Source organism: Pelobates fuscus, chromosome 2 (assembly GCF_036172605.1).
Source record: "Pelobates fuscus isolate aPelFus1 chromosome 2, aPelFus1.pri, whole genome shotgun sequence".
Taxonomy (NCBI): Eukaryota; Metazoa; Chordata; class Amphibia; order Anura; family Pelobatidae; genus Pelobates; species Pelobates fuscus.
In genome coordinates, this window is record NC_086318.1 from 328,249,870 (window position 1) to 328,272,238 (window position 22,369).

Below are 22,369 nucleotides of genomic sequence, written 5' to 3' on the forward strand. Positions count from 1 at the left end.
ACTCGCTGTAGGTGTTATGGTGTCAGGAGTGTTCTGAATCCATCCCATTGTAAGTAGTTAAACTATTTTAGTACAGTTTGACAATTTGAAATAAAACTTGGAGGAAAGACGAGACAGGGGGGATATGATAGAAAAATGTAAATACATAAAGGGAATCAACACAGTAAAGGAGGAGACCATATTTAAAAGAAGAAAACCTGCCACAACAAGAGGACATAGTCTTACATTAGAGGGACAAAGGTTTAAAAATAATATCAGGGAGTATTACTTTACTGAGAGGGTAGTGGATGCATGGAATAGCCTTCCAGCTGAAGTGGTAGAGGTTAACACAGTAAAGGAGTTTAAGCATGCGTGGGATAGACATAAGACTTTCCTAACTGTAAGATAAGGCCAGGGACTAATGAAAGTATTTAGAAAATTGGGCAGACTAGATGGGCCGAATGGTTCTTATCTGCCGTCACATTCTATGTTTCTATGTTTAAAACAAAATATAGACCACCCAGGTGCAGTGAATACAAAATGAATTGAAAAGGTAGTTGCCCTTTTTTATATGTGTGGTATAGCAGAATGATTCCTCTTGATCCTCACATACAAATAACAAAACAAATATACCTAAATAAGAGAATTCACAGGGTGACAATTTGACAATTTACATAAGTCCTGCAGGAGAAAACAGTTAGCTCTACAGCCATGGTAGCTGGCTGGGAGATTTAAAGCATCTGACTTATCCTGCATGAGAAAACCGAATACAGCGCACACACTCAGGAGACCCAGGGATGTTTTTCATACTGTATGGTTTGACTGCGTACAGTGGGATGGTGCCAGGGCACTCCACAATAACTACTGCAGGCTATAGTGACTGCATTGCTTCAAATGTTCTATTAATCAAGGTTGTGCTGGTTGTTCTTGTATCAATCACTTCAAAATATTTCTAGGTGGTAGGGGGTTGCTAATACTCAGCTGGTGCATTTTCCCTGTTTCTCCCACAAACTCTGTTGACTTCAGTATAGTGTGGTAATGATTGGTTACATACTTTTCTCCAATGTTCATTTCCAAATGTAATGCAGCCATTTAAAGCCTTGCAATACGGCGACTTCTTCCTCTTTTGGTCTTGGGTTCTGTGTACCCATCATTTAAATTTGATTCTTTGTGCATATGCACTTCATGTTTGTCAACAGTCCATAGCTAGAAACATAGAAATATTATCTCCCTGCATCCCTGCATCTAATTGACTAATTTGTTCAAATTCTACACATTAAGACTTAACAGTTAGTCTAATATTTGTTTTTAAATTCTTTGTGTTTTCTTTTGTTCTTATCCATGTGTATATTTCTTTTCAGAACTTGGCACAAACACACATGCTGTACGAAGCTCTGGATGAAATGAAGGAAAGGGATGTAGAGATGAAGATTGGCCATAATGCAGACACCAGCTTAGTGAGTTCAGCTGTTGTGCTTTACAAATTGCAGATCACTTGTATGTTGTGTATCTCAAACGTGGTTTGCTAGCAAAGACTCCCTTAGATGTTTTTCTAAGCTATGTCCTTTCCTGGAGTTTTATCTAATCTAATCCTTTTCAGGACTCAGACCACTGAACCATCCCAGCAAAATAAAGAAAATGCCAAACTCATATCTGGCCTAGAAGTGAAATGTTGAGAAACAGGTCAAAACTTTAGTTTTATGAAGTCCCCTTGTAAGCTCACTGCTCAATTCTTTGCTATTAAAGCGGCACTGTCATGCCGAACTTACCTTTCCTCAATCTCTTCCTCTTCTACCCCTCTCTCAGGATCTGTTCTTCTTTTCTTCCTGTCTTCTTTAGTTTTCTTTAAAACCATAAGACAAAGTAGGGACTCTTTGTCTTATGGGATTCCTCCGCTTGACCAGCTCTGACCAGCGGAGGAGCAAAGTGTGCTTCATTTCCGCTGGTCAGAGCAATTTTCCCATGATCCCTAGCTTTCCTCCCTGTTCCCACAATGCTTCCTGTCAGTATTGCCAAACGTCCTGTCACTTAGACAGAACGCCCGCAAAACTGCCGAATTGCATCCTAACAGAATTCTCCATTGGTGTTAGGATGCAATTCGGTACTTTGTTTGTATCGGAATTTCATTCTAATGAATGAAACTCCGATCCTATTCATTCCCACGGTATCAGGGAGCTATCTACTAAAAGGCTGAAAGACCTGAATTGGTCTTTCAGCCAACTTTACTAATACTAAGTAAAGATTACTTAGTATTAGTAAATAATATGCCCCTACTCGCTATACCGCGAGTAGGGGCATGTCTAGTAAGCAGTGAGCAGCCTGTGGCTGCTCACTGTAAAAAACAAAAAAAAAACCTAATAAACACCCCCCCTCCCCTGCGCGGGGGTTAAAGATGGGGGGGACCTACTGTCCCCCCCCCGGCCCCCACCCCTGCGCGGTGGGTGGGGGCCCTAATAAAACAATAAGGGGGGGGGGACCTACTGTCCTCCCCCCCGGCCCCCACCCCTGCGCGGTGGGTGGGGGCCCTAATAAAACAATAAGGGGGGGGACCTACTGTCCTCCCCCCCTGGCCCCCACCCCTGCGCGGTGGGTGGGGGCCCTAATAAAACAATAAGGGGGGGGGGACCTACTGTCCTCCCCCCCTGGCCCCCACCCCTGCGCGGTGGGTGGGGGCCCTAATAAAACAATAAGGGGGGGGGACCTATTGTCCTCCCCCCCTGGCCCCCACCCCTGCGCGGTGGGTGGGGGCCCTAATAAAACAATAAGGGGGGGGGACCTATTGTCCTCCCCCCCTGGCCCCCACCCCTGCGCGGTGGGTGGGGGCCCTAATAAAACAATAAGGGGGGGGGGGACCTATTGTCCTCCCCCCCCTGGCCCCCACCCCTGCGTGGGGGGTGGGGGCCCTAATAAAACAATAAGGGGGGGGGGACCTACTGTCCTCCCCCCCTGGCCCCCACCCCTGCGTGGTGGGTGGGGGCCCTAATAAAACAATAAGGGGGGGGGGACCTACTGTCCTCCCCCCCTGGCCCTCACCCTTGCGCGGTGGGTGGGGGCCCTAAATGACCCCCCCCATCAAGGTGACTAGGGGTCCCAAGCCCCTAGTCACCCCCCACCCAAAACATTCTATCCCCTACCTACCCCCCTCACCCTAAAAATAGTGAGGGGGGAATAAAATAACTAACCTGTAAAAAAAAAAAAAATTAAACTTACCATTTGACGTCTTCTTTTTTCTAAATTCTTCTTACTTCAGCCCCCCAAAAGGCCAAATAAAAATCCATAAACCCGTCGCACTTTAAAAAAAGAAAAAAAAAAAACCGAGCGCAAACAAAAATTAATCCATCTTCACCCATGGAGGGCACGCCGCGTACTGAGCTCCGCAGGGCGGGTCAAGGCTTATAAAGCCTTGCCCCGCCCTGCAATTAGGCTTAGAACACAATGATTGGTTGGTTTTAGCCAATCAGAGTGCTCTGTGTCATTTTACACAGCGTGGGAAAATTCAAAAGAACTTTCCCACGCTGTGTAAAATGACAGATCACTGTGATTGGATGGTTTTCAAGCCATCCAATCACAGTGCTCTGTGTCATTTTACAAGCGTGGGAAAATTCCAAAGAACTTTCCCACGCTTGTAAAATGACACAGAGCAGTGTGATTGGATGGATTTCAAGCCATCCAATCACAGTGCTCTGTGTCATTTTACACAGCGTGGGAAAATTGAACTTTCCCACGCTGTGTAAAATGACACAGAGCACTGTGATTGGATGGTTTGAAATCCATCCAATCACAGTGCTCTGTGTCATTTTACAAGCGTGGGAGAGTTCTTTGGAATTTTCCCACGCTTGTAAAATGACACAGAGCACTGTGATTGGATGGCTTGAAAACCATCCAATCACAGTGATCTGTCATTTTACACAGCGTGGGAAAGTTCTTTTGAATTTTCCCACGCTGTGTAAAATGACACAGAGCACTCTGATTGGCTTAAACCAACCAATCATTGTGTTCTAAGCCTAATTGCAGGGCGGGGCAAGGCTTTATAAGCCTTGACCCGCCCTGCGGAGCTCAGTACGCGGCGTGCCCTCCATGGGTGAAGATGGATTAATTTTTGTTTGCGCTCGTTTTTTTTTTTTTTTAAAGTGCGACGGGTTTATGGATTTTTATTTGGCCTTTTGGGGGGCTGAAGTAAGAAGAATTTAGAAAAAAGAAGACGTCAAATGGTAAGTTTAATTTTTTTTTTTTTTACAGGTTAGTTATTTTATTCCCCCCCTCACTATTTTTAGGGTGAGGGGGGTAGGTAGGGGATAGAATGTTTTGGGTGGGGGGTGACTAGGGGCTTGGGACCCCTAGTCACCTTGATGGGGGGGGGGGGGTCATTTAGGGCCCCCACCCACCGCGCAAGGGTGGGGGCCAGGGGGGGAGGACAGCAGGTCCCCCCCCTTATTGTTTTATTAGGGCCCCCACCCACCGCGCAGGGGTGGGGGCCAGGGGGGGAGGACAGTAGGTCCCCCCCCCTTATTGTTTTATTAGGGCCCCCACCCACCGCTCAGGGGTGGGGGCCGGGGGGGAGGACAGTAGGTCCCCCCCCTTATTGTTTTATTAGGGCCCCCACCCACCGCTCAGGGGTGGGGGCCGGGGGGGAGGACAGTAGGTCCCCCCCCTTATTGTTTTATTAGGGCCCCCACCCACCGCGCAGGGGTGGGGGCCAGGGGGGGAGGACAATAGGTCCCCCTCCTTATTGTTTTATTAGGGCCCCCACCCACTGCGCAGGGGTGGGGGCCAGGGGGGGAGGACAATAGGTCCCCCCCCCTTATTGTTTTATTAGGGCCCCCACCCACCGCTCAGGGGTGGGGGCCGGGGGGCAGGACAGAAGGTCCCCCCCCCCCTTATTGTTTTATTAGGGCCCCCACCCACCGCGCAGGGGTGGGGGCCGGGGGGACAGTAGGTCCCCCCCTTATTACCATTTTTTTTTTTTTTTTACAGTGAGCAGCCACAGGCTGCTCACTGTTTAGTGGACATACCCCTACTCGCGGTATAGCGAGTAGGGGTATTGGGGAGATTTTAATCTCCCTTGTCCTATTATGGGGGTCATATTGACCCCCATAGAGTGAGGGGGGACATGGGGGGCTTAGGAAGTGGCGAGGAGCACTGCTCCCTGCCGCTTCTATAGTTACATATTACAAGGAGGGAGCTGCACGCCGGTAGCTCCCTCCTTGTAATAAACTGAAGGAACAAACTAACACTGATACTCAGTGATACTCAGTGTTAGTTTGTTCGTCTGATTTTTTCTATTCATTCATTCGTCTGTCTGATGAATGAATGAATAGGTGAAATTCCCGTTCGCATGTCCAGATGTTTCACTGGGCATGTGCGGGAATCTCACAGTCTGTGTAGTGTGGGTATATGACGTGTCCCACAGGGACTTCACCTACCCACACAAAGATGGCGGCGCCCTGAATAAAGATCGGGGCAGAAGATAAAGAATTAAAAAGAGGTAATGTGGGGGCATTTGGGGCATAGGGGCATTTGGGGGTGACTAGGGGGTCGATTGGATGTAGTGGAGGCGGGAGGGGGGTTAAAAAAAAAACGGGATTCGGCATGACAGTGCCGCTTTAAGTAACTACAGAGTGCCCTGGCACCCGTCCACTGTTATTAGTCAACAGATTGTTAGTCTCTCAGTTGCCGCTTCCACTACAAAGGAAAGCTGGAAGCTACTAAACATCTACAAGTATCAGAGTTAAGTTAAATGCTGACATATTGTCTGTGACGGACCACCTGGCACCCCGATTGGGTACCTCCGCTAATCGATGCTTCCTAGCTGATGCTAACCATAAGCACCGCACCGGACACCATAAGCACCGTAGATCCCACGAACCGGCGCAGCTTGGTTTGGGTCTCGCCGTCCCTTTCCACCCTGGACCAACTCCTGGATCCAAGGACTCAGTGGGAAGGCCTCTCCTCCAAGAGAGTATAGCTGTGAAGAGCTAGTGGTATAGCTGTATAGCGGTTCCCTACAATCATGAGACGAGGCTACGTGTTGAGGGTCAAGCAGGAATGAATTTTAATGGTGCCACACTGGCCTTTTATGACAGTCCCCATGTAAGGGGTACGCCCACATGGACCTTGTTGGGGACAGGGACACAATCTTACAAACCAATAATAACAAAGTTACAATGCATGACACTCCCACATACAATACAATAAGCCTTCCCCTTTACTTAGGAGATAATTAAGTCAAGTACTATACTAAACTCAATTATCTCCAAACACCAAATAAACACATTTTTACAAAACCCGAAAAAATACCTTAAAACACAAAAAATCCCCATAAACGTTACAGCCCCTAATAGCCCTGATCTGGGTGACCAACATATCCAAAAATCACCCAGATCAGTTCAGGGATTCAGAAATTTTATGGAAGTCATAGTTTTTACTGACCGCAGGCATGGTCCCATAGCCGAAAACAGTTCCATAGAATCATGGCTAAGTGCTGCTGAGGAACCGACCAGGAACCGCAAAGTTTTCATGCCGAAAATAATTCCAGGGCATTCGCGGCTAAGCCCCTCTGAAGTATATTTGTGGTTTTGGTACATGCGAACAAGATGGCCGCCACCTCATGGTCGTCCATAGGAATTGCGGCCACCCAGACGAACACTTAGACCACTGCGGTGGAAATTGCAACGATGTATCAATTAAGTTTAACAAGCTCCAGGGTGGTCTCTGGTTCGTGCGGCTGCTCAGTTACCGAAACATGTAATTCAAATAGACAAACGAAGACTTTTATATCACAGTTTACAGGGTCCATAGTCTGTGGGCAGGAGGCTGCTAAGCAGGCCCCTCCAAGGACTCCTGGCAAACTCACAGGAAAAGGGGAGTTTGTTACATTGTCTATAAATGGTAAGTGAATAGCCGTATACTCTGCAGCAGGGGTGCTCAAAAGGTAGATCCCCAGATGTTTTAAAACTACAGCTTCCATGATGCATTGTCATTCTAAAGGAATTCAAAGCACCATGGGAGCTGTAGTTTTAAAACATCTGGGGATCTACCTTTTGGCCACCCCTGCTGTACAGTCTTGCTCCATTCTAAGCTCTAAGTTAGGTGGAAAATGTCAAGGGCATTCATAAGAACATTTATGACTAGAGATTCTTTCAGTTCATACTGCAATTTCGTTTGTATTTGGGTCAATCAAGTGTTTTGTCCAGATATCCAAATTCCAAACAGATATATAGATATATGTACGAATCAACCAAATAGGCAAGTCGGTTCAGTTGATTCGGAATACCATTTACTGTGCCTATTGCTAGCAGCCACTGCCACTAACATACCAATTTTGAATCACTAATTTATTGTTTGAGAGGGTTTTTTTATGTTAGACACTATAAACACACTTTTTCTTCCTTTTTTCCATTTTGTGGATAAAACTAAATATTTTTGTCCTGAATTTAAAATTTACTGCCGTAATCCTAAAACAATTTTTTTAAGCTGATTTGATTCAGCCAAACCAATTTTGTTGTCATCAACAAGTTTACTGAAAATAAGTGCAAGACTAACAAAATAGATGGCTTCATAGCTTAGGATACAATTGCTTATGGAAACTCTTCTGATTTAAGGTGGTACTATAAAATTCTCATCACAGGAGATCACAGGATCTCCCCTGCCGGCCCCTGCAGGGCTAGTGCTATCCATGTGCCGGCCCTGCTGTGCGCATTCATGGAATTGTGGGAATTTAAAAAATCTCCCTCACTGACCCACAGGCATTGAAATGGGCAGCGAACATGGGAGGGAGAGTAGAGAGAGGACCAAGGGGAGCTTGGGCCTGCAGCTCCACCGGGTTCCTCTTGCGAGGTTGGAGCGTTGCCACAGTTACCATGGCAATGTTTCAATCTAGTGAGACAAAGTAAAATTAATTTAAAAAAAAAATGAAATCTGAAATGAGCGTTCATTTATTTTTTTCTTTCTTTTACTTTGTTCACTTTGGTAGCACTTTATGGATTATTTAATTTAAGTTAATTTGTGTTTTAGCTACTTAGTTAGGAAGGGAGAAGGGTTACAGGTAGGCACTTGTGATTCATCACAGTGCCGAGGTATATAGGAACAGGACCCCCTCCTTGTGAGTGGTCTTAGTTTGGGATTGGGCTTTTGGGAATATTCATCCCCCTGTTTAGGAGGTTATCCCTTTATTAGCTCATCTACTCCTCTATCCAGGGGTCAAGTCCTGGGTAAAAAAGTGCAGGAACTCACCCAAGATCCACTCCCCGCCTCCCCCTCACCCCCAAAAAAATGATATGCTTGTATGCAGGGGCTGAGTAAGGGCACGGGGCTGAAGAGGGGGTCAGGAGCTGAGGAAGAGGGGGTCAGGAGCTGAGGAAGAGGGGCAGGGGCTGAGGAAGAGGGGCAGGGGCTGAGGAAGAGGGGCAGGGGCTGAGGAAGAGGGGCAGGGGCTGAGGAAGAGGGGCAGGGGCTGAGGAAGAGGGGCAGGGGCTGAGGAAGAGGGGCAGGGGCTGAGGAAGAGGGGCAGGGGCTGAGGATGGGGGCAGGGGCTGATGCTCGTATGCAGGGACTGAGTAAGAGCACGGGGCTGAGTAAGGTGGACAGGGGCTGAGTAAGGTGGACAGGGGCTGAGTAAGGTGGACAGGGGCTGAGTAAGGTGGACAGGGGGTGAGTAAGGTGGACAGGGGCTGAGTAAGGTGGACAGGGGCTGAGTAAGGTGGACAGGGGCTGAGTAAGGTGGACAGGGGCTGAGTAAGGTGGACAGGGGCTGAGTAAGGTGGACAGGGGCTGAGTAAGGTGGACAGGGGCTGAGTAAGGTGGACAGGGGCTGAGGAGGGGGACAGGGGCTGAGGAGGGGGACAGGGGCTAAGTAAGGTGACAGTGCTGTGGAAAAAGGGACAGGAGCTTAGGAGGAGGGGGGGGGCCATGGGCTGAGGAAGGGGCCATGGGCTGAGGAAGGGGCCATGGGCTGAGGAAGGGGCCATGGGCTGAGGAAGGGGCCATGGGCTGAGGAAGGTGGCAGGGCTGAGGAAGAGGGACAGGAGCTTAGGAGGAGGGGGGAGAATGGGCTGAGGAAGGGGCCATGGGCTGAGGAAGGGGCCATGGGCTGAGGAAGGGGCCATGGGCTGAGGAAGGGGCCATGGGCTGAGGAAGGGGCCATGGGCTGAGGAAGGGGCCATGGGCTGAGGAAGGGGCCATGGGCTGAGGAAGGGGCCATGGGCTGAGGAAGGGGCCATGGGCTGAGGAAGGGGCCATGGGCTGAGGAAGGGGCCATGGGCTGAGGAAGGGGCCATGGGCTGAGGAAGGGGCCATGGGCTGAGGAAGGGGCCATGGGCTGAGGAAGGGGACAGGGGCTGAGGAAGGGGCCATGGGCTGAGGAAGGGGCCTGCCCGTCCCGTCCCGTCGTCCCCAGGGGCTGAGGAAAGGGACAGGGGCTGAGGAAAGGGACAGGGGCTGAGGAGGGGGACAGGGGCTGAGGAGGGGGACAGGGGCTGAGGAGGGGGACAGGGGCTGAGGAGGGGGACAGAGGCTGAGGAGGGGGACAGAGGCTGAGGAGGGGGACAGAGGCTGAGGAGGGGGACAGAGGCTGAGGAGGGGGACAGAGGCTGAGGAGGGGGACAGAGGCTGAGGAGGGGGACAGAGGCTGAGGAGGGGGACAGAGGCTGAGGAGGGGGACAGAGGCTGAGGAGGGGGACAGGGGCTGGAGGAGGGGGACAGGGACTGAGGAGGGGGGGCAGGGCCTTAAATAGGGGGACAGGGACTGAGGAGGGAGACAGGGACTGAGGAGGGAGACAGGGACTGAGGAGGGGGGACAGGGACTGAGGAGGGGGGACAGGACCTTAAATAGGGGGACAGGGACTGAGTAAGGGGATACGGCTTGAGGAGGGGGACAGGGACTGGGGAAAGGGACTGGGGAGGGGGGACAGGGCCTTAAATAGGGGGACAGGGACTGAGGAGGGGGGACAGGGACTGAGGAGGGGGGACAGGGCCTTAAATAGGGGGACAGGGACTGAGTAAGGGGATAGGGCTTGAGGAGGGGGACAGGGACTGGGGAAAGGGACTAAGGAGGGAGACAGGGACTGAGGAGGGGGGACAGGGCCTTAAATAGGGGGACAGGGACTGAGGTGGGAGACAGGGACTGAGGTGGGAGACAGGGCCTGAGGTGGGAGACAGGGCCTGAGGAGGGAGACAGGGCCTGAGGAGGGGGACAGGGCCTGAGGAGGGGGACAGGGCCTGAGGAGGGGGACAGGGCCTGAGGAGGGGGACAGGGCCTGAGGAGGGGGACAGGGCCTGAGGAGGGGGACAGGGCCTGAGGAGGGGGACAGGGCCTGAGGAGGGAGACAGGGCCTGAGGAGGGAGACAGGGCCTGAGGAGGGAGACAGGGCCTGAGGAGGGAGACAGGGCCTGAGGAGGGAGACAGGGCCTGAGGAGGGAGACAGGGCCTGAGGAGGGGGACAGGGCCTGAGGAGGGGGACAGGGCCTGAGGAGGGGGACAGGGCCTGAGGAGGGGGACAGGGACTGGGGAAAGGGACAAAAAAAAAAAAACTAAAGTGCCTTCCCCCGTCCCTGAGGCTTACCTTGGGCCAGGAGGGGTGGGACAGGATCTGGAACCTGCAGCCTGCAGTCAGTGGAGTAAGCCGGCCTCTCCTGATGATGTCAGGAGGAGGGGGCGTGGCTTCCTCTGCTCCCCAGCGGTCCTGTGAGAAGAGCAGAGAAAGTCACGCCCCCTCCTACTGACATCAGGAGAGGCCGGACGACTCCACTGACTGCAGGGGGAGAGGTGAGTTAAAAATCCGAGTCCCCAGTCAGAGGCAGGGGATTCGGATTTGTGCTCCCCCTGCTCTGGCAGCCGCTTGTGCCAGCCCTGGGTCCTGCAGGACTAGTAATGGGAACGGCGTTCCTGCTGTGGGAAAAGTGCAGGAACACCGTTCCCACGCGTTCCTGCAGGACTCGAGCCCTGCCTCTATCTATCTGTTCTTCCAACTCCACAGTTGTGATGCCATTCTACACAGGCTTTAATAGTTAGGCTTGGTATAATTTCTTAGCTGAGCAGTTATTTGGGTCTGTATGTGCCTTGACACATCTACCCCACTACCCTGGTCTCCCTATTTTTTCCTGTCTATTTTTACTGTTTATATCCTTAGGATTATTAAAGGTAGGGACTCCTTCCCATTTATAACTCTTCCGCTTGGGACCTTATGGTTCCACACTTGAGGACAGGTTGAGTTTAAGGAAGTGAGCAGCCATCCAGTTGGAAATCGCAAAGAGGCAGTCGGAGACACAAGTCAAGATGGGCGGAGAAATATCAGGAGAAGACAGGTAGATTTGTGTGTCATCTGCATATAATTGATAATGGAAGCCAAAGAAGCTGATGAGTTTATCAAGGGAGACCGTGTAGACTGAGAACAATAGGGGACCAAAGACAGAACCTTGGGGAATGCCGACAGGGAGGGGTTTGGGAGAAAAGGCAAAGCCAGAGAAAGAAAAAGCGCTGGGAGGGGTAGTAGGAGCACCAGGAGAGAACCGTATCTTGTAGACCGTGATTACAGAGAATGCAAAGAAGCTGTTGATGATCAACAGTGTCAAAGGCAGCAGGAAGATCAAGGAGAATTAGGATAGAGTAATGGCCTCGAGATTTAGCAGCAATGAAATCTCTGGATACTTTGGTCACAGCTGTTTCAACAGAGTGACGAGCGCAGAATCCAGACTGAAGCGGATCAAGCAGAGAGTTGGATTCAAGGAAATCTGTCAATCTCGCATACACAACTCTCTCAAGGATCTTGGAGGCAAATGGCAGGAGCGATATAGGGCAGTAGTTGGGTGGGGAGTTGGGGTCGACGTTGGGCTTTTTCTGAATCTGAGTTGTAGTTGCATGCTAGAAGGGTGAAGGAAAAGTGCCGGAGGAAAGGGAGAGATTGAAAATTTTAGTGAGAGGAAGAGCAAAAGAGGGAGACAAAGTGCGGATGAGGGAATAGGATCAAGGGAAGAGGTGGTGCTCCGGGAGGACTGGAGCAGAGCAGCATCCCCTTCCATTGTAGCCGATGCGAATGAGCATAGAACAGTGGAGTAAGTGGGATTGGGTGATTTATTGGAAGATGTATTCGAGGGGGAGGGAGAGAGGTTAGAGATCTTTCCTGAATGAACATTTGAAATGCTGCTCAAACAGATCAAAAATGCTGTAAGTAAAACAAATATGCTAAAGCCTTTTATTAAGAAATCCTAAACCTTTTTTTAATTTAAAAAAAAATGAATGATGTGGGGAGTTAACACACTGGAGGTATAAATCTGTTCCTAAAAAATGTCATGCGTAAAAGCACAAGCCTGGGATTTAAGTGCTTCTTTACTCATGATTCACATTAAGTGATGATTTAATTACCGTATATACTCGAGTATAAGCCGACCCGAATATAAGCCGAGGCCCCTAATTTTACCCCAAAAAACTGGGAAAACTTATTGACTCGAGTATAAGACTAGGGTGGGAAATGCAGCAGCTACTGGTAAATTTCTAAATAAAATTAGATCCTAAAAAAATTATATTAATTGAATATTTATTTACAGTGTGTGTATATAATGAATGCAGTGTGTGTGTGTGAGTGCAGTGTGTATGAGTGCAGTGTGTATGAGTGCAGTGTGTGTGTATGAGTGCAGTGTGTGTGTATGAGTGCAGTGTGTGTGCATGAGTGCAGTGTGTGTGCATGAGTGCAGTGTGTGTGCATGAGTGCAGTGTGTGTGCATGAGTGCAGTGTGTATGAGTGCAGTGTGTATGAGTGCAGTGTGTATGAGTGCAGTGTGTATGAGTGCAGTGTGAGTGCGTGTGAGTGCGTGCAGTGTGTGTGTGTGTGTGTGAGTGCAGTGTGTTGCAGAGCCTTGGTGGGGGGTGGGCATTTTTATTATTTTTTTAATTATTATAATGGTAATATTTTTTTTGTTAGATTAATTTTTTTATTATTTTTATTTATTTTATTATTATTTATTATAATTTATTATTATTATTTTTAAAATATATTTAAAATATTATTTTTAAAATATAATTTTTTATTTTATTATTATTATATTTTTTTTCGTCCCCCCTCCCTGCTTGATACATGGCAGGGAGGGGGGCTCCTTCCCTGGTGGTCCAGTGTCATTGGTAGTTCAGTGGGGGGGAGAGGGGGGGTGGCAGAGCTATAACTTACCTTCACAGCAGCTCCTGTCAGCTCCCTTCTCCTCCGCTCCGTCCATTCAGCTCTTCTGTCAGCTCACAGTGTAAGTCTCGCGAGAGCCGCGGCTCTCGCGAGACTTACACTGGGAGCTGACCGAGGTGCTGAACGGACGGCGCGGAGGAGGAGGAAGCTGACAGGAGCTGCAGGAAAGGTAAGTTATAGCTCTGCCAGCCCCCCTCTCCCCCGGTCTGTATTATGGCAATGCAAATTGCCATAATACAGACTCTGACTCGAGTATAAGCCGAGTTGGGGTTTTTCAGCACAAAAAATGTGCTGAAAAACTCGGCTTATACTCGAGTATATACGGTACTTGTTATTTTACAAAGCCAGCTTATATTGAGTAACTAAAGGAGATATTCTTACCTGAACCTTCCCCTGCCTCTACCCCCATCCACCCCGGCTTCTTCATTCTGGGGTCAGATCTGGACACTTCTTCCCCAAGAAGAAGCCCTCCGTACTTTTGCCCTATTGTGCTTGTGTGAAATTATAAAACCAAGGTCTAGGATCCTCCATTGAACTTCTTGCACTATGAATATTCAATAAAAATCTAACACTGTCAACATAAGTGTTTCTTGAAGATGGTATGTTTCTGAAATACTCAAAAGTGACAGGGCCACTTTAAGAAGAAGGCAGCAAGTCAAATCTTGCACAAGATACACAGTTGTACTTTAAGTCCTTGCCTATATGATCATTATCTCTTTGCGAGATAATGGCACCATAACAGTATAATAGTATGTCTAATGATACTTCATTGTGAGAAAGGAAAGTAATAGGTCATTGGGTATACTGTATCTTTTCAACGTATGCTTAAATTGACCTATTTAGTTATGAGAGAAAATAATGATCTTGGTCATAGCGGCTTTATTTATTTATTTTTTCCTGTTTGCTCGCTCTAATTATATTTGTTGTATTGAGTCCATTTACATAAGTAAGTATTTTAAAGCATCCCTGTTCTCCTTTTGTGACTCAGTCCTGCACTGCCAAAGGTTTTTCATCAAATGAGCCAAAACCTTTAAAAGTCACAAGGTGGAGAGGTACCAAAAGACAAGTAGAAATGGCGCTAAAACTAATGTGTACAGTACAATATAAATATAAAGCAGCACTATATATCGTGAAAAAGCTCCTCTCACATAAATTGCAAAAACCAAAAAATAAAGTGCGCTGTGCCTTTAAGACCATCAACAATGTTAGTGAATAATTTTCACACAAATATTAAATAATAATAATAATAAATTTTCAAAAGGTTATATAAAGTGCACTGTGCTTAAACACTACAAATCAAATAAAGTGATATGAATACCACATACATATGTGATATCTTAAAAGTGCATTAGTGTCAAAACACATAAGTGCTAAATGAAAAATAAACTCACTTTTAAAAGTTTTGTGGTTGCTTCTGTTAGCACTTCAGTGATATACTCAAAGAAAACAGAAAAAAACTCATAGGGCAATATGCATAGAATTAAAATACTGAAATTATAAATCAAAACACTCACAAGAGTAGAGCAATTTAGTCTGCTCTGAACTGTATTGGCATCTCGATATATAGAGGCTTGAGGCTGTGATGGTAGTTAAAATCCTTTTATTAGACACTCCAATCATTAAAAGTAGTTGTCTGGCTGTATGTCCTTCTCCTCACCGATGTGGTATAGTCCCAAACACCGACGGACCGACGGAATTGTTTGGGACTATACCACATCGGTGAGGAGAAGGACATACAGCCAGACAACTACTTTTAATGATTGGAGTGTCTAATAAAGGATTTTAACTACCATCACAGCCTCAAGCCTCTATATAACAAGGTGGAGAGGCCAGACCTCAACCGCACAGTGATGTAGTATATTCTATTTTATGAAGTTCTTTGACAGTTTAGAACAAGCATGTCAAACTCAAAGGCTAGTAAAGGCCAAATTAACAAGGTTTAAGTTTATGTGGGACGCAAAAAAACAAAAAGTTAAATTCTAATAGAAACGTAGGTTTATTTTGAAAAGTACAGTATAAAAAAAAAAAACAGCGACCCCCTCTCCTGAACCCCCTGTCCCATGTCTACTAAACCCCAGGCACCCCTCGTCTACTAAATCCCAGCCCCCAATGTCTACTAAATCCCAGCCTCCCTCGTCTACTAAATCCCAGTCCCCATGTCAACTAAACCCCTGCCCCCATATCTACTAAACCCCGGCCCCTGTTTAAAAAAACAAAACACAAAAAAAACCACAGACAACAAGCATTGTCCAGAGTTCAGCCTCTGGTATACCCCCAATGGCCCCATCCATACCTTCAAAAAGCGGATCCTCCCATTACTCCTTGAAACTCTCACACACACTCACTGACATTAACACAGAATCACTTCGACACACACATTCACTGACAGACACACAGGCTCCCTCACAGACACACACACACACACACACAAAGGCAGCCATGCGCACAGACAGCCATACAGATAGCCATGGACACAGACTCACAGACAGCCATACATACAGCCACACAGACAGCCATGCACACAGACAGCCATGGACACAGACAGCCATACACACACACACACACAGACAGGCAGCCATACACAACCACAGACACACACAGACAGCCATGGAGACTCACACAAAGACAGCCATACACAAACACACACAGACAACCATACACAAACACACAGACAGCCATGCACACACAGCCATACAGACAGCCATACACATACACAGACAGCCATACACTTACACACACACAGACAGCCATGGACACAGCCATACAGCCATGCATACAGACAGCCATATACACATACAGCCATACACACACTGCCATACAAACAGCCATACACACACAGCGATACACACACAGCCATACAGACACTCAGCGATACACACACAGACACTCAGCCAGCGATACACACACAGCCATACAGACAGCCATGGATACAGACACTCAGCCATACACACATTTCTCCCCAACACTTACAGATTGTTTATTTTATTTTTTTATTTAAATCCTCCCTACCTTTGGGAGAGCTGAGTGGATTTCTTACCTGGGGTCTAGTGGGCCTGCTGGGCAGGCAGGGGGCAGACAGGCTGTGATCTTACAATGCTTCTGAAACCAGTGCTTCTCAATTAGAAGTCATGACATCTGTGTTTCTTTTTTTGGGGGGGGTACAAACCAGTGAGGAAACGCATCCTTTTATGTGCATGTGATATTATGTTAAAAGAACACAATAGGCACCAAAACAACTTTAGCTTAATGAAGCAGTTGCGGTGTATAGATCATGCAGCTGCAGTCTCACTGCTCACTTCTCTGCTCTTTAGGAGATAGATCACTTTTGTTTCGGTTTATGAAGCCCTAGCCACGCCCCCCCTGGCTGTGACTCACACAGCCTGCATAAAATAAATTATTTACCGTATATACTCGAGGATAAGTCGAGTTTTTCAGCACATTTTTTGTGCTGAAAAACCCCCACTTGTCTTATACTCGAGTGAATGTCTGTATTATGGCAACTTACATTGCCATAATACAGACAGGAATGCCGGGCTCATTACAAACCCGGCGGTCCTGTTGGGGTTCCCAGTTTTTTGGGGTAAAATTAGGGGTCTCGACTTATATTCGGGTCGACTTATACGGTAATCAGTTGTCAACTTACTTTATTCGATTTTTTTTTTTATCTCCTGCTCTGTAAATGGAATTTTAATCGCACACACTAGACTCCTGTAGTGTCTGGAAGGCTATAACATACACATAAATAAAACAAAAAAAATCTTAACAATGAAGATGTATGAATATATTGTGTTAAAATATGATTTTTTTTCTCTTTTTGGGAAGGACCCCTTAGTGATCACTCTTACCACTCCTGGACCTTTGACATCTGCAGTCTTCTTATTTCTGCACTGTATGAAAGAGGCTGGAAAGGAACCCATCTCCCCCAAGGTGCTCTTCAGTCAACTCTGCCAAAAGTAAGCAAATGTTTAATAAATTTGTGTTTTAAAAATAGCCTATTGGCTTAACAGGCCATGCTATGCTATTCTGTTTTTATTTTCACAAGCTGGTACCACTGTTTTGCTTTGGTCTCCAATCATCATGATCTCCGTAGGGAAGCACTGGTAGTCCTGGTGTCTACAGTGTTCCTTTAATAAGAATTGTTCACTGAGATAATGCTGTGTGAAGTTGCAGAGCTTTGTTAATGGGTTTTATTTTATGTCGTGTGACCAGTTTTCATAGGACCATTTTATCCGCGATAAAATGACTTAATCAATCTCACCTTCTACGATGAGGGTTAGAGACTGAAAGATTGAGATACACACACATTTTGAGATAATATATATTAAGAAGATGAATAGGTTTACAGTAATGACATTGAAGGTGATTTAGTGGATGGGTTAAATATCAGGAAAATATTATTTAATAAATGTGTAAAATTATTTACAATTGTCTGCAGAACCGCTTAGTGACATAATTCTTACATGATACTTGCATAAAGGAATGTTCTAGTGTCAGTAATGCAAATGTGTATTCCTGACACTGAAGTTTTGAAAGCATAGTTTAGCTTGCTGGCCCCCCTTTTCCCCCTTTTTCCGAGCGCCGCACCGATCTTGTCATGTCTGACCCTGCCCACTGCGCCACTTTGGCTGAGATCATCAAATCTGAGCATCCAGTGCTTTCCATAGGAAAGCATTTGGGGGGGGGGTGAGCTTTTGCACATGTGCGGCAATACCCCTTGCTGCGCCAATCAGCATCTGCTCCTAGAGATACATTGCATCAATACATCTTTGTGGGAGTGTTCAGCACCTCCATGCAGAGCGTGAAGACGCAAAATGTTGGTGCTGCATATTGTGTAGCAATGACCTAGGAAGCACCTCTAGGGGCCTTCTGAATGACTGCCACTAGAGGTGTAACTAGGCCTTTCTCTGAAAATAAAAATTCCTGTAGGGACTGACTATACTCACCAGAACATAACAATAATCTGTGTTTGTTCTTGTGACTATAGTGTCCCTTTACTGTTATGTATCCGCTATATATTACATGGTTTGCACGCTGCACAACAGCTACTATTTGCAATGTTGCTTTAATTCAACCCCTCACCTATTGTTAGTATACGTGAAGAGTTGCTGGGGTGAGAGAATAGCAGTGTCTTTCCTAGAATATAAGTAATGAAAGAGCGGGTGAATAAAGCAACTGCTGTTTAGGAGTATTACCCCACAAATCTTTGGTACACTGGGGGATGTGTGTTTCAGGACTGCTAAATAGAACTAATATTAAACCGTGTATTGTGCGGAAAGAAATAAATCATGGTATTGTATGTTATTATAATTTCTTGAGAAGACCTTGATCAGTTATTTTACCCACAATATAGTTTTTTTTGCCAATATAAATATATACGATACGTAACTATTAGCCCTCATTGAGGAATTCTGGAGACAATGCCATTAACCACAAGAATGAAGTCAAGTGGCAGGTAAATGTGTTCAGGACTCTGATTTGACATTATTTTATTCCAATACATACTTTACTATGTTTTTGTCTGTTCTAATACATTATAGTTTTGGCTAAGGTCATATAGGTGTAAATTGATAGTGTCGTTAGGATGATGTAATGTCTTGTATAGTATGTTAAGATGGTGTACGGGTTAAAGGGACACTGTAGGCACACAGACCACTTCAGGTCATTGAAGTGGTCTGGGTGCTGTGTCCCTTTTGCACAATGTTTACATTGCAGCTCTAAGTCTGCCCTCAGTGGCTGTCTACAACTGGACCTTTGGTCCGTTATCACACGCTGGATGTCCTCACGCTCTACATGAGGACCTCAAGCGTCAGATTTTCCCCCAAAGGAAAGCATTGATTAATGCTTTCCTATGGAGAAATCCTAATGAGGCAATTGCCGCACATGCGCATTAGGTCTCCCCTGCTGGCTGACGTTGGCAGGTTAGGAGTGTGGGCGGAGCCTAACCCAGCGCCGAGGGACATCGGCGCTGGATTCAGGTAAGGGACTGAAGGAGTTTTAACTCCTTCAGTGCCGCGGGAGGGTGGCACCTTAGGAACCTATAGTGCCAGGAAAACGGCTTTGTTTCCCTGGCACTATAGGATCCCTTCAAGGGAATACTTTACTGTAAGGACCACACTGGGTGAGGACAGGGCCACCTTGAATTAGTTGGAATTACTTTCTTGGAAGCAACCTGTTCAGCTGGCATCATTAAAATGATGATGGGTACCACTCCTGAGTGTACCTCCCACTAATCCCATATAAATGTTTATGTACATATATAGCTTGTTATAGATGTAGTATGTATATACAGTTTGTTATAGATGCACATAACAAACATATTCTTTAAGCACTTAAGGAACTATTTCAAATGTAGGTAAAAGCTAAGATAATTAAATGGGCAGAGGAAATTTCTCGTGAAGCATCTAGTTATGGAAAACATTTCACGTAGCTTGTGCACATAATTTATATAGCTTGTAAGACCTATTTAATTCTATCAACAAAGCAGGGCAGAAGATGGCTAATCACTTAATCACCGACCTAATTATGTGCTCTGCTGGCTCACAGATGTGGTTTTTACTGAGAAATTGGGGCGTTTTGTTCTCTTAAGAGGTTCTGCTGCCAAGCAATAGTACTTGTTACGTTTAGGTCAAGAGAGACTCCGGAGATAGCTCGAGTTAACAACCGCTATTGCTAATAAAGTGGGCTCCTCTGGTGCCCTTGGCACAATGCAGTTGAGGGTTAATTTATAATTGGTATTTTATGCCTACTGGAAATTCTGTATATTTACTTCATTATGTGACCTGAATGTTCATGGGATACATTTTTTATTTTAAGAGGTTTTTTTTCCATATGTTAAAGCACTGCAGCCTTCTGGTTGCAGTGTGTTGCTTGCACAAATAGTAGCTTCACCTTTGCTCTGGTGTATCATAGGTATTTAGTAGCTAAATGTTTTATCACTGGAGAAACAGAGGAAGAGATTTCATTTCAGCAGACCAAAAATATATATTTTAAGTGTGATTCTGTGCAACTTAACCACCACAGCTGAGTGCGCAAGGCATATCTTGTTTTATGTTAAACAGTACCCGGACACTGCCCTCCAGTGGCATTGATAATGCATTGACAGATGTGATTGGCCTAGAGTCCCGCGGTCCTATAAGTGCCATCCAGGTTGGATGAATTTGACAGTGATAATCTTGAAGAGTAAATTCTGCATTATCAATGCAGTCGAGTAGTGGGCTGTTATAATGGACTGTGACAGGAAGTCAAGGGACAGCACCCAGAAACTCTAGACAACATCTAGAGTACCAATGTGTTTGTATCAATATGTTTTTAAGTATTTTGAATAAAAATTGTGCTTTCCTGGTACCTAAAGCACCTCTGAAACTTTGGGCAACATTGATAGATGGAGATAAAAAAAAAAATACTTAAATCTGCAGACATTTGTGTGAAAATTAGTCATTTTGTTGTCTTAAGATCATAGACCTATGTATGCCGTTCATAATCTTATCTTTAATATATTGTTTTTACAATACTATAAACAGAATCTTGACCTTTTAAGAATATAGTTTCCTATAGCACTCAACTGTATTAGTAATCATTAGTATATTTATCTTTCACAGAGAAATATCATTAAATATGCAGAATTTCACACAATGATAATTTCTGCAAGATGTCTGGAGTGCTAAATTTGTGCTCTATTTGCACATTCAATAAATAGATAAGATTTGCTGTTGGCTATTGGAGCTATCATTTAGGGAACTTAATGAAAAAAAAACAGTAAAATAATTAAACATATCTCCGTTAAATGTTGCATGCTATTTCACTTGGTTGTGGTTTACAATTATTGTTAATCAGCAAGTATGTGACTGCCGAGGGGTTTTATACTTGTTTATCAGTTACTGTATATGCTTCCCTTGACCCAGTCACCCATCTGTGTGGTGTTGTGTGACTGGTCTCTTCAGAACTATCTTTGATTTGCTTAAATCTCAAGCTGTATACCAGGTCCGTGCGGTGCCAGTGCTGAACAGACTTCAATAAACTGGCAAACTGACAGTACCCCCACCACAGCCGGCTGCAGTCCCTGCCAGGGTTAGCAGGAGGCTTGAATTATTCTGCCTGCTCACCCTGGCTGCGTGCTGGCCAGAGACTGCCAGTCTGTTGTGTTTTTTATTTGAGCAGAACTGTTATCCAAATATATTCTGTAACATTGCATTCCTTCAATACTTGGGGGATTATTAATTTATCTGAAAGCAATATTTTGAGAGAAGTTATGTTGCAGAGAAAGGTGAAGCAGAAGTTAAATTTTTCTAAATGACTGAAACATGTATGCAACTGAAAACCACTAATAAAGCGTCTTAAGCGGAAACTACAGGCAGGAGTTGACCTAATTTAAACTTTGTTATATGGATGATATATTAAAGAGACAACCCACTGCCCAAATGTAAAAAAATAAATGTAAAAAATCATAGCTTAGTAGATATTACCCAAATTAAAATTTGCATGCATTTATTCACTGGGAGTATATATTAAAGCGGCTTGCAACAGCTGCAGATATGTTGTCTACAGCCTTTACAAGGCCTCCCTTTCTAAACCCGCCCAGACTTTCTGGGCTGGCCAATCACAGACTTCCCAAAGATTTTTGTGCAAGACAAGTGGTCTGAGCAATTGTCTGCCTGATGAGCATAGGTCAGCTGAGCTCTCCAAACCAGGAAGTAACAGGACATATTGTCTGCCTGAAAGGTTGATTTATAAAACTGTAAATTTCTATTGAAATCTTCATTTTTTTGTAAAATGGAGAAAAAGAAAACACACTCTGCATACATTAAGCATTTGAGCAAGTTCAAGTGCTCTTAGGGATTCTGAGCATCCTTTAAATGTTTTTAAATGTTTTTCCACTTGTTGCACATATGGCATTGCATTGTGAGCTATGCAATGTTCTAGTGCTTGGCTATCATTTTTTCCTGACTCTTTCTGGGCCTGTGCAGTTATCTCTGCTCCAACAAATTCCATGGAATCTTGAATAAAACATGTGAATGAATGTGTGCCAGAGGTTGATAGACTTCAGTGGGAAAAATCACTTCTGTGGATATTACACTATTTAATAAAACTCTGAAAATCACTAACTTGTTTTAAACTTTTTAATGTGACTCAATTTTCTTATAAGTTATATTTAATATTTGGCAAATTACATTACAAGCCAGTTTCATACAGGGACTGCTAGGGCACATAATGCAAATTAGGATGAG

General features: G+C 45.6%; 1 protein-coding gene across 1 annotated transcript in view; it reads left to right on the top strand.

The window, feature by feature from the left end:
• The window catches only part of USP45 (ubiquitin specific peptidase 45), a 110,811-nt gene that overhangs the window by 33,421 nt on the left and 55,021 nt on the right, over window positions 1-22,369 (top strand). The window contains exons 7-8 of the mRNA XM_063443559.1: window positions 1,341-1,436; window positions 16,968-17,098. Of these exons, the coding sequence (XP_063299629.1) occupies window positions 1,341-1,436; window positions 16,968-17,098 (227 nt within the window). The remainder of the gene's footprint in view (window positions 1-1,340; window positions 1,437-16,967; window positions 17,099-22,369) is intronic.